Source organism: Diabrotica undecimpunctata, unplaced genomic scaffold (genome assembly GCF_040954645.1).
Source record: "Diabrotica undecimpunctata isolate CICGRU unplaced genomic scaffold, icDiaUnde3 ctg00002149.1, whole genome shotgun sequence".
Classification (NCBI taxonomy): Eukaryota; Metazoa; Arthropoda; class Insecta; order Coleoptera; family Chrysomelidae; genus Diabrotica; species Diabrotica undecimpunctata.
The window spans coordinates 190-15,652 of record NW_027313231.1 but is presented as its reverse complement, the minus strand read 5'-3'; the positions used below and the strand labels follow the sequence as shown (position 1 = coordinate 15,652).

Here is a 15,463-nt window from a genome sequence, read left to right as displayed (position 1 = left end):
AAACCTTCTTCTTTGAGAGTTTTTGTTTACTATTCCAGTTTTTTTTTAAATTCCTTTTAGTATTTTCTACTAACACTACATCATAAGGATACATGCAACACTAGAGAATATTGACCTGCAGTTTCTCTGTTATCTAATCCAATACTTATGAGAATAAATAAGGATTAATGCAATCTTACTTTCACATTTTTACATCTTTTTTCCTACATCTTTACATACTTACATACGTTTGTTTACTTATTCCTATTTTTTACCAGCTGTTACCTGATAACGAAAATTTGAGCTGTTGTTGATCTACCTTCCATAAATTCAAACTGATTTTCGGATATTTTATTCTGTTCACGTATCTGTCTATCAGTTACCCTCTTCTATATTTTCATAGTGTCACTAATTAGTTTTATATCTCTGTCGTCTGTAAATTGTATATTTCTTTTGTTATTGTAAACAGGTACCGATATACTGCTTTCCCATTCGTCTGACTTTATATTAAACAAACTTATTTCGGTCTCTCTTACGGCTGATGCCAACATTGCCCTAGAAATGTCATGTGATTTTTCTGCTTTAACTTTCTCTTAACGTCTGCTTAACGTTTTTTGAAGTGCTGGAGCAATTTTCTCGTTTCTTATTTTGGCGACAATAATTGATGTTACTATCTTCACTCGCTCAAATGGTTTTCAGTGAAGTTTTTCATTTAGTCAAGGTACTACTTCCCCATTCTTTGTGACCTTCTTTTTGTGAAGCAGTGTTTTATTATTGTCGGTCCGAATACATCTATTCTGATTATAATATTTTGTTTTCTTTGCTCTGTGTTTGGCTACTTTATATATCTTAACTCCGCTCTCCCATAGTTGATGTATATATTTGTATACGCTTCTGCTTTAGATTTTGCTGCTGCTACTTTTGCTTTATTACTCTATTAGCGATTATACCAACTCCTTTCCTCGTTAAACTTTTCCCCGACTACTTTTCGCTGTATATAAGGAAATGATTATTTAATGCGAGTAATTAGTGCAAAAAGTCAAGGAATAATGGCATAACTAATAACAAGAATATATAAAAAAAGTAAAAATGCATAAAAGCTGGAAGGCAACCGTAAATACGTTTTTCGCTTACGTGTGATACATAGCAATTTGATGAAATAAAGGACTGAAGCCTGTTTTCCCCTGGGAAGTGAAGCATAGACGAAAAACATCAGCTAATCTAATACCAAACACTGAAGTAATCTATCCTCCACCAAGATTACCCGCTAATCAAGATATCAAAGTAAGAGCCCATTCTCACTATGACGGACCGTCTGTTTTCTCGGCCCGTCTGAAGAGACGGATATGCCAGTGACAATACAATTTATATGACACTGTTCACATTAACGGTTTTGCCGTATGTGAACGGTTTTGCCGATCAGACGGCACCGATGTACTTCCCTTCTTAACCCGCAATCCCCGCAAATTACCATGCAAACATCATTTCGGCTTCTACGCTCGTGAAAAATGGAGTTAGATACGTCTGCATTGATATCGCTTATCGAAAATAAAACTGTCTTGTGGGACAAAACGTCAGAAGGATATAAAGATAAAAACTTAAGATTAGCAGCATGGCGCGAAATATGTACAATATTAAATCCTGAGTTTGAACAACTTGAAGAAAAAGAAAGACAAGAATTTGGTGAGTTTGTTACGCGCTATCTCAGAGTAAGTAGGTAGGTATACGATGAAAGCACATTCTTCTTGACATGAATATAGGTACTTATTCTATTTTTTTAGAAATTTGTGAGCTATGAGTTAGTCAATGTATAGAAATATTTTTGTTTGAAGTGACATAAAGGTTATATTTTCTTTTACTCGATATAAAAAACTATTTACCTGTATGTGGATTTCTGTCAAAACTTTTATTTTGCCAAGTTCTAGGGATGTACAAATTTTCGTTAGAACACCGTGTAAGTATATAAATTATATCTAGGTAAAAACATATTCATACAGCTGCTTCCTGCCAAGGTATTGAACTAATATCAGACACGAAGTAATCGGCAAATGCTATTCGAATCACATTCGCATTAGGACCACCTCTACTTTGTATATTGGGATCTTTTTCCGTAGAAATTGGGTTTTGGCTAAGCTCTAAATTAATGCCTTCTTTATATCTAACAAAGTTATGTAAAAGTGTACAAGCTTTTATGACGTCGATCGCTGTTTCTATTTGAAGATCTATCGGCCGATGCAGTATTCTCCATTTGTTGGCAGGAATACCAAAGGCACATTCAACATATCTTCTAGCGCGGCTCAATCGATAGTTAAAAATTTTTTTCTTATGATCTAAATGTGTACCTCCATAAGTTCTTAAAAAATTTGATGTCATACCAAAGCCTTCGTTGCCAATAAGTACAAACGGTAATTCGTCATATGTATTTTCATGTACACGTCTAGGCTTTGGTATATTTAATAAACCATCATTTAACTTTTGCTAAAACGTACTATTCTTTAGTATAGTAGAATCATATTCCTTCCCATATAAACCCAGACTTATATAGTTCAATCGGTATTCTGAATCGACCACAGGAAGTAATACAAATAAGAAATACTCTTTGTAATTAAAGAACATAGAACCACTATTGCTTGGTTTTATCATTCTAATGTGTTTTCCGTCGACGGGTCCAAGGCAATGAGGAAAGTTAGCTTTTGTTTCAAATCCATTTGCAATGGCTTCCCATTATCTCTCCGAATCAGCCAACTTCATGAAATCTGTGTGTAATCTGTTCCAAATAATGGCGCTTATTTCTTTTATTATTTTACTAATAGTGGAAACTCCTACCCTATACGAGTAGTGGAGTTCCCTAAATGAACACACAGCTGCAAAATATCTAAAAAAAATATTCTCAATAAGAATTACTTATTATTATGTATTAATTTGTTTGCAGCAAAAACTGTCTCGGATAAATGGAGCAACATTCGAGACACATGGCAAAAATCTATCAAAAAAAAAAAGAAAGATAAAAATGGATCTGGATCTGCCGCTAAAAGGTCCCGAAATTATGTGCACGAAGAGCAATTGATGTTTTTAAAAAAGGTTTATAAGCATAGACCCACCGAAGAGTCAATTCAAACGTCAAGCACCGTACCGATCACCGAAGAAAATGTAGAAAATTGTCCGAGTAGTAATAAAAAGTTTTGTACACGGACTCGTAGGAGTACGAAAGACAAAGAGATCGGTGACAAGATGGCTAAATATCTGGACTCTAGGATGAAACAGGAAAAAGAAAATCCTAATTTATTATTTTTCAAAGGAATGCTACCTGCCGTGGATTCGTTCACGATGGATGAGTTTCAAGCAGGAGTCTTAGCTGATACAGAAAATTAAAGGGGGCGAAATAGAGTAGGTTACCAAACATATGATTTTCAAAACACTGGCTGGCAAGATCAATATCTTAGATACTATACACAAAATCCAGTTAACCAGCAGCCGACAGCTTTCATACCATCACCGTCGCCCACCTCTCAAACATGCTTAGTAAAATTTATTTTGTTAATTTAAAACAATGTAAACAAAGCAATGTAAAGAATTAGTTTTAGAATTAAACAAAAAATTTTACCTTAAACATATGGACTATGGACAGTCTTTGTTGTGGACAAATGCACTCTCTGAATCGTGTATTGCAATTCGTCCAAAGAGATTATTAAAAGCAGAAATATACGGAAGTAGTTAAAAAACTTTGTTTCATCATTTCTTAATTCACCCATTAGTTTACGGATTTTATTATCAGATGCCGCTATTTGCGTCTATACGAAGCCAGGTTAGAGTTGCTTCCTAAGACAGAGAAGATTTATTTTCACGTTCAGAGCGACTGCGAAAGCCATTCTGATGAGGCCTATTAGGCCGAAATACGTATAAGCGGATGCGCAGGCGCCCTGTACGTGAAATCAAATCTTAACTGTCTTTTTCTTTTCACCCATTAATGTTTCAAATGTTCCCGCTAAAAATCTTTCTCGTAGAATAGGATGCATGCACCCAATGTTTTCTTTTACGTCGTCTTCTTCTTCTTTGTCTTAAATACCACCACAGCAGTGGAATATCGTCGTCGTCCATCGTATACCGTGTACGAACATTGAACTACTGAGCGGAGCCGACCGGTGCATGCTGACGTCTTCCGTCTAAACAGACGGCCCGTCGTAATCGTAAGTGAGAACACTCACGCCCGGCTGCCGTCTTCCGTCTAAATAGACGGTCCGTCATAATGAGAACGGGTCCTAAATGTTGAATAATAGCGTGGACATTATGAATCCCTGTTATTGGCCTCGTTGAATCTAACATTCCTCGGCCAGTCTCACATACACTCGAACTGCTTTTTGCTTCCAGTGTTAATTTCTATAATATGCAAGATTAGATTCTATTACTTGAAAACCTGCAAGGCTTTACTCCAACTAAATATTTGACATATTTAGGTGACGGTTTTAATATTTTCATCTTGTCAATATTTAGAAACAATGTATGATTTATCCATATATACAACCTGACGGCTGTGGTAAGGTGCATTGTCCAATCGATTCTTATCGTATCGAGGTTCCGCGAAGGGTCAGTATGCAGTAGATGCACTTTTAAAAACATTCAATTATATATCATCATTATAATTAACCTTAAAATTCTATTAGACGCTGAAATAATTAAAATTTTCAAACAACACATATATTTAGACAACCCCACGTTCGTTCACGTTGCCTCGTCTGTGTTTTGAAATTTGTAACATAAAATAACATCTAGAAGATTTATTATTGATTGAAAATAGACTGGGTGCAATAAGGCAAGCAGCCAAAAAAGCGAAAACATTGCATATCCTCATGGAAGAGGTCGCACCAGTATCAAAAATACGTCTAATCTAATTTCAATTTGACCTCGCTCTCGTCGAACACAACTGTGGGCGGTTAATTCGCTTGTTTAGTTTTAGAAACTATATTCATATTAACCCAGTCAAAGTAGAAAAAATGTCCAGAATAAAATGACGACTTGAAATTTTGACAGGAGTTGTAAAACCATTTAAATAACAAAAATGATGTAATGCCGATATGCGCATTTACCCTGAGGGTGAATGCCACCCCTTTTTAGGAGTGTAAATTTAAAACGTCAAAATAATCTCAGAAATTGATATATGTATAATCAAATTTTAAGCAAAAAGATTTTGTTAACATTAAACTTTTCAAGTTATTCGTAATTGTAATTAAAAAAAAAACCTGTTTTTTATTGTTTTTCATGAATATCTAAGAATCCCTTGCAAAAATATTCCATTGAAAAATAAAATTTATATAAAAAATTGTAACAATAATAATTGCTTATAGGGGGCTAAAAGGGGACACTGAACAATCACTGAATCGACTGAAGGTAGTGGATAAGGATTCCTTTTTTTTTGGGGGGGGGGGGACTGGGAGAAATAACTATGAAAAATAAATCAAGAAATACAGAGATGTCTTGGGAAACACTAAACAAGAAGATTTCTAAATTATTTAAAATTAGGATGCCGTTTAAACAATTCTGTTGCTGCTTAGAAAGAAAAAGTTTAGGTTTTTTTTCCTAAAAGTTTTTTAAGGGGGATCTTTTTTAAAAGAAATAATTTTTTTAACCCTAGAACAACAACGTGAGGGAACTGGAACATAAACCACAACGTGGGGTCGCCTTTGACCCTAATAAAAACTTACTCAAATATGACAAATAAAAAAATGTCTTTGGTACTATTTCATTTTTAAATAGTTTATTATATGACAGTTTAATGTTTCTACAGTAAATACCGAGGTAAGGGTATGATTAACAAATAAAAAACAAAATAAAAATAACCATTTTTTAGTAGTAAAAATAATATGATAAACAAATCTGACCAATACAAAATATTTAAATCAAGATTAAGATTTACATATTTCACAAATGCTAAATTGATGTTCTGCACATATATATTTTTTCCACAATGAATACAAATATGGCGTCCTTTACGGTCACGAGATCTTGGGCAAAAATCACAACGACGTGAACGCTTTTGTGGCTCTTGCCACAATCAGCTAAGTTTTTAAGAAAAGTAGAACCCACGTTACAATTCGGCAATGTTTGAAATTGATGTAACACAAAATAATTGATCCCAGCAGCATCCAACATTCCATACAGAATCCTTAAAGTCCACCTTCTCGTCTTTCGCGCAACTGTCTTTGAATGACAGAGTTGATCAAACGTATCGACCCCACCTTTGGTCGAATTGTAGAACATTGTAATTTCTGGCTTTTTTGTTTCTGCATTTATTTCGTCTCCAAAATGCATAGAACTTATAAGTAGAACGCATTTTTTCTTTTCTGAAACTTGGGATACTAAAGTTACATCTTTTGAAAAAGCAAACGCTGATGAGGGGATTTCACTGCTTTTTACATCTAGAAGTTGTATCGGTATTTCTCTTTTATTTTTGCGGAGAGTTCCTACCATGGTAAGTTAATTTTCTAGAAGTTTTTTTGCTAACTCGATCGATGAAAACCAGTTGTCCATTGGTATGTTACGAGTTGTTCCTGCTATTGTTTTCCATAGTTTCATAACCTATTGCGTTGGAATAGAACCATCTTCAGGCTTTCTGTTTGAATCTTTTCCTGTATAAGGAATTGCAGAACACATATAATTAGTTTTGGCGTCGCACATCATAATAATTTTAATACCATATGTATCTGGTTTGCTAGGTAAGTACATTTTGAATGGGCAGCGACCCCTAAAGTTTAATAGCTGCTCATCTATAGTTACATATTCATAAGGAGTATACAAGATTTCATAGTTTTCTATAAATAGATCCCATATTTCTCTTATTGGTGCGAATTTATCGACAGTTTTTCTGTCTGCTCTAGTTGTTTTGTCATCAAAACGCAAGCAGTTTAAAAGAAATTGTGCAGATCACATCTACATGATTGTGACTGCCCATCCAAGCTGTCATGTGTCACATGTCACCTAAACATTTCCGTTAATACCGGGAGTCATTCTCTCTCCTGTTGCCGACCAGAATGTAGCTTCGACCTTTTAAATAATTTTAAACTCTTTCTCCTTATTTAGTGTAGTGTTATGTTCAATTTTATGTTTAATTTTATTTGTATGACATTCTGCAATTGTTGGATAGCCCAAAATTGACGAAGTAAGTCTAAAACTTTAATCACAAAAAACTTTTTATCATCCATTAACTTTGAGTTTTTATCGAGGTTAATCAATTTCTTCATTAAAAAAAAAACGTTTTTTGGCTTACTTTAGATGCCCCTGAAGATGCTCTAGAAAGCGAAAGTACTTGGGCAAGATTTAATTAATAAAACTGTGCTCGATATCTGCCTTTAATTTTCAAAGTTTATTTATTCGAGCATTCAACCTTATATCAACTCTTATCGTTGTTTATTCCATTGCCTGAGAACTAAAATGCTCCGATAAGCAGAATTAGAGATGTTTACAAAAATCATTCCTTAGAAAAAATAATTTGCAAGTCGCAGGAAATCTCAACTTATTATAGGGTCGGACAAAAGTATTAAAATAAAATTAAATCAAGATAAAGGATTTTGAAATACTCGAACTAAGACAGAATTTTTGGATCGTTACAAAACATAGAAATATAACTAGAATATCTAAACATTAGGCAGTTTATATAAGGTTAAAACATTAACATATATTTTGCGAAATACTACCACCATTAACTGTGTATTCCTTTCAAATTAATTTCGTCTGCTACCTTATTCATTTTCTAGTAAGTTTGTTCAGTGTTCTTGTAAATGCTTCTCACAATTTTATTACTAGATTTAAGCTTTAATTTAGGTATTTAAGAACTCCTTAACCCATCAACGGCTAGTGTTACGTTTATGTAACGGCCGCACCCAACTCTATTTATATGGCTCTGTCCCAACTGTAGCCTGAAATCCGTTTGTAGGTTATGTTAGACAACTGTCAGATGGTCAAACAATCTGTGGCGTGACAGAATTGGTTGATTTTGCTTTTAATTTATTTGTTAATAAGTGTTAAATTTGATGTTGTGTTATGAGTGATTAGAAAATGCAGTTTTATATTTTTGTGGTAGAGGTCATTCTAGAAGCCAATAATACTAAACAAATGTTTGAACTTTATAACTGAATAGCAAACATGTAGTTAACTGGCATGGTTTTGTCGTTTTGTAGACGTTTTTTTACCGTTACGTTATCGTAACGCTAACCGATTGCGGGAGCAAAATAATAAGAATAATTATTTTTATTCTAGGCGCGGTTTCACTCTTGAAGAGGCACTAAATATGGTTTATGATGATGATATCGACGTTAGCGAGATTTTTATAGAACCTCCAGACTCAAATGTCCTTACGAATGAAGACTCTGGTGAAGAGAATGATGGCGGAATGATTGATAATCTCAACAGACAACAACTCTCTGCTCATGTTGAAGTTAGAATTCACAACGATGAGGAGAATTATCAGGTCGAAGCTGTTGCTAGTAATGTAACACAAAAGTTATCAGAGCGACCAGGAAAAACCCAAATAAGTTGGATTGACGGAGACCTTATTCCATCTCCAAGAGAATTTCCTAAACTATCAAATCGATTCTCAAATGTGTACTTGTCTCCTGCTGAAATGTTTGAAAAATTTATAGATGACCAAATTGTACAGTTTCTTGTTGACCAATCTAATAGATATGCATTATTTTAAATGAAACAAATCCAAACATAACATGCGATGAAATGAAATGTTGCCTAACTATTCTTATTTTATCCGGCTATGCTAAATTACCCGGTAGAGATTTTTATTGGGATTCCAACGATGATATGAGAAATCAAATGGTATGTCACGCTATGCGAAGGGATAGATTTCGACAAATAATAAAATATTTACATTGTGCAGATAATACAAAACCTGACCAATCAGACAAGCTATGGAAACTCAGAACTTTTATGGATCTTATAAAACAAAAATTTATGGAAAACTGGATCCCTGAAGAACATTTAGACTTTGATGATAAAGTAGTTTTGACGCCACTCATGTAAGCAGTTCATTCGTGGAAAACCCATTAATTCGGATAAAAGATGTGGTGTCTGAATACACCATCAGGGTATTTAGTCAGTTTTGATTTATACCAAGGTAAAAATCCAAAAGGACAAAGCAACTTCGAAAAATAATTCGTAACAACCATAGCGCCAATGATAGGCATGATTGAAAAGTTTCCTGAAGCTGTAAGAAAATTGCCATTTAAATTATGTTTCGACAATTTGTTCACGGGTTTCAATGTTTTATATTACTTGAAGCAGAATGGTTATTATGAAAACCGCATGCCCAAGTCGTGTCCACTTATTAAAAATAAAGATTTTCAGAAGCAAAATAAAAGAGGCGAATACCGTTATATAATTGATACAGACGATGGAGTTATTGTTCTAAAATGGTTGGACAATAATGTCGTCGCTGCGGCTTCCACCTGTCATGGTACAAATCCAACTAACAGTGTGAAACGATTTTCTCGAATGGAAAAAAAAAGAACATTTCTATCAGCCGTCCATCACTTATAACGGAATACAATCGTTTTATGGGCGGCACTGATTTATTGGATGAGAATACTGCCAGATACAGAATGCATGGAACGTTTACAGACAGCACGAAAATATTTCACAGCTAGTAGATAGAAGACAAATAGTGCAAACATATTTTACGAAATATGGAGTTCCGCCTAAGGGAGCAGGAAAGCCGGCAGTATCACGGTCCAGTGTAAGTCTGAACAGGGTATCAGATGTTTTGAGGTACGATGGTCGCAACCACTTGCTTGTGCCAAATGAAGGAAGGAAAAGAAGAAGAGTTAGCAAAAAAAAGTGTGATGTAGGCTTATGTATCGAATGTAACGAAATTTTCCACACTAAATAATTTTGTATTTTTTTAAAATTATCTTTTTATTTCTGTTAAAGACCTACTTATAGTCGTCTAATAAATACTTTTTTATGGTAAAGTTCAAGAAAGCAAATTTCGCCGTTAAAGGGTTAAAACAGCCAATATACAAACAAACAAGATTTACATAACTTTAAATAGTTTATAATTTTTAAAATTATTTTAAAGAAATCAAACAGTTGTATACATTCTTATACAAGTTAGGTTATTTTTTGAATTCCAAAAAAAGGCATATTCCATGGTCTATCTCAATTAAGATTTTTTCGATGGCTCTGTAGTAAAAAAACTGCAAGAAAATTCCCACCGAATATATGTAATAATAATTGTTTTGCAAGTATACGATTTGTCATTTTTTACACACGTATATGCCTGGACTAAACTCATTACACTTGTTTACAGAACAAATAAACGGATACATTTTGTTGCAAAGGGCCGATGAGAGTATTTATAGATTTATATGTTTTAATAAACTAACAGACATTTATTTCCATCTCGTTAGAAAGTTTTCGGTTACTTCCATAAATTCATGAGTTTATGTTTTATTTAAATACTTTCAAGTTACAATTCAAAACAATCAAAATGTAGCGGCGAATACACTAAAAATAATGTTGTTCAGTGTCGGACTTAACGACGTGAAGTATTTAGAGTCAAAATCGATTTAATATACAATTTAAAAGTATCATGTCATGTAAAAAGAAAAAAATTGACAGATGGCAGGTGACGGATAATCCATTTTCAATTTAGTGAGACAAAGGTAATCAAAAGAAAATTAACGAAATCTATGTATCTATATTAATATATGAAGAAAATATCATGAATACAAAATACGGTGCATAAATAAAATAAACTGTCAAAAAATATAAATAGTTTACTAGTAAAGAAATGGATTTTTATAAGTTACTACCTACTAATGCACTTCCTAATCCCAAAGTGTAACGCCATCGTGATCAGGAAATGCTTAGCGAGGAAGCCTTGTAACTGGCTACCTACATAAGAGGGTTGGAAATCTTTGGATTCCAAGCCTTACTTCAAAGGACTTGTGAATGGATGTATCTCCATAGGTTTGGTTCTTCAGTGACCGTTGAAGGATAAGGATTCTTAATATGAGCAAATATAGCTACAGAGAAATATAAGCACTTTTGAGTTTATCCATTTATAATTAAATCTTTTAAGAGTAGAGAGGCCCAACACGGCCGTAGCTTACTATACAATATCAAAAATTTTTTCTTTATAACACGTAAAAGAAAACCGGTATGAGAAAATGCCCGATTTCGGCGGAGAGAAGTATTTAATACGTGAATTGAGAGTTTTTAAATACTCGATGCCTCGATGGCGATGTGTGAACTTGAACTAATAAATCTATACTTGATGCGTGAACGTGAAGATTACTCCTATTTTATTTAGCCGTGAAAAAATATTTAAGAGGGTCAGACGCCAGTCAGTCGAGTGTTGCGAACAAACTTAATGAAATGACTATTCTAGTTATTCTACACTAAGAAAAGTCTAAAGAATTACATTTTTATTTTATATTTTAAATCAATATGTTCATTTCTGGAACAGCTTAGTACAGGGAAAAATTGTTACCTTAAGCGATACCTCAGAGAGCTGGTAAACTCCGGGGGATTATAACCTTTGCATGACAAGGACGTACTGAAAATATTTCATCCCAACAAAAGAAGATAGAGGAAAAAATGGCTACTGGGACAAGGACCACAGGAAATCTACATAAAACCAATGCGAAGGTACCGGCAAAACCCGAAGGTTCAAAGACACCCTGGTAGAATCAGATTACACCTCTGGAATAAAGATTCATATGGTAATGTCATAAAACTATTCAGGATGGCGGTGACACACAGACACAATTCTGATTTCAAGCAGACCTGATCATCAATAATCTGAAACAATCAGTGGATGAGGCTCCTGCGGAAGCCTCATCCACTGATTAGTAAACTGTGCCCATGAGTACATGAAAAAACTTTGCTGCAGGAGCTAAAATCAAGACCGTACGACGGAATATGCATACATTCTAGTCTACACAATAGGCATGGTCTTCTACAAAAAATTAAGGATTGCTCATTTCAAGGCATGTTACAGACTTGGAAAGGTATCCTTTAAAACCATCAGAGGCCTCGATGATTCCCATTAGCGTAATGCAAGTGAACCTTCAGAATAGTAAAGCAGCTTTGGCAGAAATTACTGTTGTTATGAGAAGGTTCGATATAGCTTTGAAATAAGAGCACTGGGTTTACCATTGGTGCAGAGCTTATATGTAGCCGATCTGTCGAAATACCGAGGACCAGTATAATAGTCCGATATATCAAAACACTGCCGTTGACAGATGTGTTCCAGGGATTTAACGACGGACTATGATGATCGAAAACAGCTACCACCAAGAGAGTTGTAACAGCTGGTGAAAGACGGGCAAAAAGAGAATCGTAGAAAAGTCATTGCGAGGAGATAAAATAAATTTTCAGAAACGTTGAGGACTTAAAGGTCCTTAAAGTTTTCTCAGAGGACTCTGAGATTCCCTCTATCCAAAAAGGATACAGGATACAAGGCGAACACAGTCACAAGGGTGAAGAGACCCTGAAACAACGTTTCAAAGTGCAGTTTTCGAGTCTAAAACAAAATGGATACCACTAGAGACATGGAAGCAGACCGGACTGTATATCATGACAAAATCTTCTTCTTCTAATAGCGCTACAACCCTTTGTGAGTCTTGGCCTGCTTAACAACGTTCTTATATTCTTCCCCGTTGGATACTTTCCTTGGATGTTCATGGTTTTAAGATCTTTCTTCACATCGACTATCCATATTTTACGGTGCCTTCCTCTTGTCCTATTTCCTTGGACTTTGCATCTCTGGATTACTTTTACAGCTCGATTATCTGAGAACCAAGACATAATAAAATACCCAAATAAACTCATATTTGAGTCACATAAATTACCGGATCCTTACTGGATTTATGCAATACTTCTTTCGAAGTATTGCATAAATACTAGCTTAGGACTGGGGTACATACCAAAAGAATGGAGGGTCATAAGGATGGCTTTTATACCCAAACCTAGCAAAAGTGAACAGAAAAGAGCTAATATTGAAAATTAGTTATTCATAAAAACAACAACGAAGCTCAACAATGCTTAAGAGGTCAAACAAGTGAGTTTAAGTAGCGCGATGAGGAGAATTTTTAAGTACACGTTGAAAAAAGGGTACCGCACTGAGATTCGACAGTAGACTCTGAAACCAACATAGAAACCAGACAAAACAAAAGTGGTTAAACCGAAAGGCAAAATATCGAAGAGGGTCTGGTCTGGAAAAACCCTCTAGACGCAATCTAGAAAGATGCAAAAATTACCCGCAACCTGCGGACGGCTTACTAGGCGGTTAAAGTCATAAGGGTAGGAATATACTGGGCCAAAATTCTCCAGAGACTTCTCTTTTAATGCAACCCTTGGTAGCCACAAAATAAATGATTTTATGGATATAAAAGCACATACAACAAACAACCTACAGTTAATACCAGGTTAGATGCTCCTGTCTTGTGGTGATAAATCACATTTAAATGGCTTAAAACTGCTACTTAGGGGATTTAGCGACAGGATAGTATCTTAATCAGACTCGCAGAAAACATTCCTCGCACCGAGATCTTTTTGACTTATTTTTCCAAGATAGTCTGAACAACCCAACACCCAAAACTCTTAAATTCTTAAAGATACAGACAGATGGCCTCAATACCAAGAATAGAAGAACTCTAAGAAAAGGCCCTACAATAGAACTGACCCTTTCAGTGGACCCTACTTCATTTGTAGAAGTTTTAAAGAAAGATAGTTATACGGCCAACTACAAATTTGGCTAAGTAAGAACGTTACCGTAAAAAAAAACACTAAGGCTAAGTTTTGCATTCTTAAGCAGAGCTACAACGAAGGATTAAAGCAAAGGATCAAATAATAAGGAGAATTGAAAGGATGATAACGCATCAAAGAAAGATCCCAAGAATACGTAAAAAAATGGATTCTGTAAAATCTATTAAGTTTCTGCAACTGAATACACACCAATCAAAAGATGTATTGAACGTGCTTAGCATGATCTTCAGCAAAAAGCTAAGTGATGCTGGACTACTAATAGGGATGGGCTCACAAAAACTTTAAGTTCAAAGACTACCAAAGAACTCATTATTAGGTAAATTAGAGGTTTGTGCATGCGGAGCCTTCTACAGATCTAAAAGTTCAGGTAATTAGGAGTTCTACAAAAAACTCGAAAACAAAATATAATACCAAGTTACGAAGTTATCTCAAGGGACCACTCTAACGACATAGGACTGTTTACAAAGCCAAAATATATGAGATCAGTGAAACCAAAGAGAGCTTTTGAGAAGAAGCTTCTTTTAAGAAGTGAATACTTGTCAAGTAATCCCCTTTCTCGAAGAACAGCCTGCTCATTAACTACAATAGATGTCTTGCTTGTCCAGTCAAATACATCTCATCAAAAGAAGTGGCATTATGTGCGTTTGGGTCATTTGTCTCTATTAACGTTGCCGCAAGAGAAAAAGGTATACCACCTTCCATTATTAACTGGATTGAATACTTAGTATTAGGAATGTAGTTACCTACTTAGGATATTAATCGGCCACTACAACAACGATAACAAGTGTTTTATTAAATGACATTGAAAAATCTGCACAATCGCGACCGTATAATAATCATGCAATAGTGTATTTTTTGGATTTATCTGTATTTAAGATTATGTTTAATATACGTATACATATAGTTTATTTACAACCATACAACAATACAAACAATTAACAACGAATACCTCACGTATGGCTTACATAAGTCATTTGTTATTGATCTATTTTGCTAGTTTCTAAACATATACTACAATAATACACACAACCAAACTTATGGAATCATCTGATATTTTTTATTATTTTAATCGAATTTAAAAAAACCAACCTACGAAATCAATGCTTCTAAACAAATTGTTAAGATTTTATTGTGATAGGTTGTTTCCTTTCTTCAAGAGCAGCTTGTACTATCCGTACTGTGTTTTGTGAATTATGCCGGCGAGGTATAATTCTTTTCTTAAGCATATTCCACAAATGCTCTATAGAGTTAAGGTCGGGTGACCAAGCAGGCCACTACATAGTGATATATTCTGCTTCAAGGAAGTCTGTAGTGACTCTGCTGGCATGTGGAGGTGCATTATCATGCATGAAAATTAAATTTTTTTCCACTGCACTTTTTAAGAGTCTAACTACAAGTTCTACATATTACTTCCCCAGAACATAGCACTTCCTCGTTTATGTCTGTGAACAGCTCTGGCTGTTTCCGTGCTTGCCTGTCTTCCTCGCCCTCTAAGTATACGAATTTATCGGTTATATGATTTTACACAAATCCTGACTTCGTCTGAAAATACGCATTTCGCCAATTTCCAATGTTCTAGTTTTGGTATTGAAGACACCAATTTAGGCCATCAATCTTGTGCTGCCTGGTTAACTCGGGAACCCGTAACTGTCTAATACTGTATATTATTTGGGCACGAAGCCTTCTTCTTATTGTTTCAACTGAAACATTT

The 15,463-nt window shown here is 34.7% G+C and overlaps 1 protein-coding gene across 1 annotated transcript; it reads left to right on the top strand.

The window, feature by feature from the left end:
* The first annotated feature begins 1,487 nt into the window (after positions 1–1,487).
* On the top strand, positions 1,488–3,351 carry LOC140431850 (uncharacterized). Its single transcript, XM_072519725.1, has 2 exons — positions 1,488–1,662; positions 2,912–3,351. Exons 1-2 carry the CDS (start codon positions 1,488–1,490, stop codon positions 3,349–3,351), a joined length of 615 nt encoding a protein of 204 aa, XP_072375826.1.
* Positions 3,352–15,463: the final 12,112 nt, after the last annotated feature.

Coding starts and splice junctions, on each gene's coding strand:
- LOC140431850 (XM_072519725.1), top strand. CDS start 1,488: ATGGAGTTAGATACGTCTGCATTGATATCGCTTATCGAAAATAAAACT. Junction 1,663..2,911: donor AAAAGAAAGACAAGAATTTG/GTGAGTTTGTTA, acceptor ATTTGTTTGCAG/CAAAAACTGTCTCGGATAAA.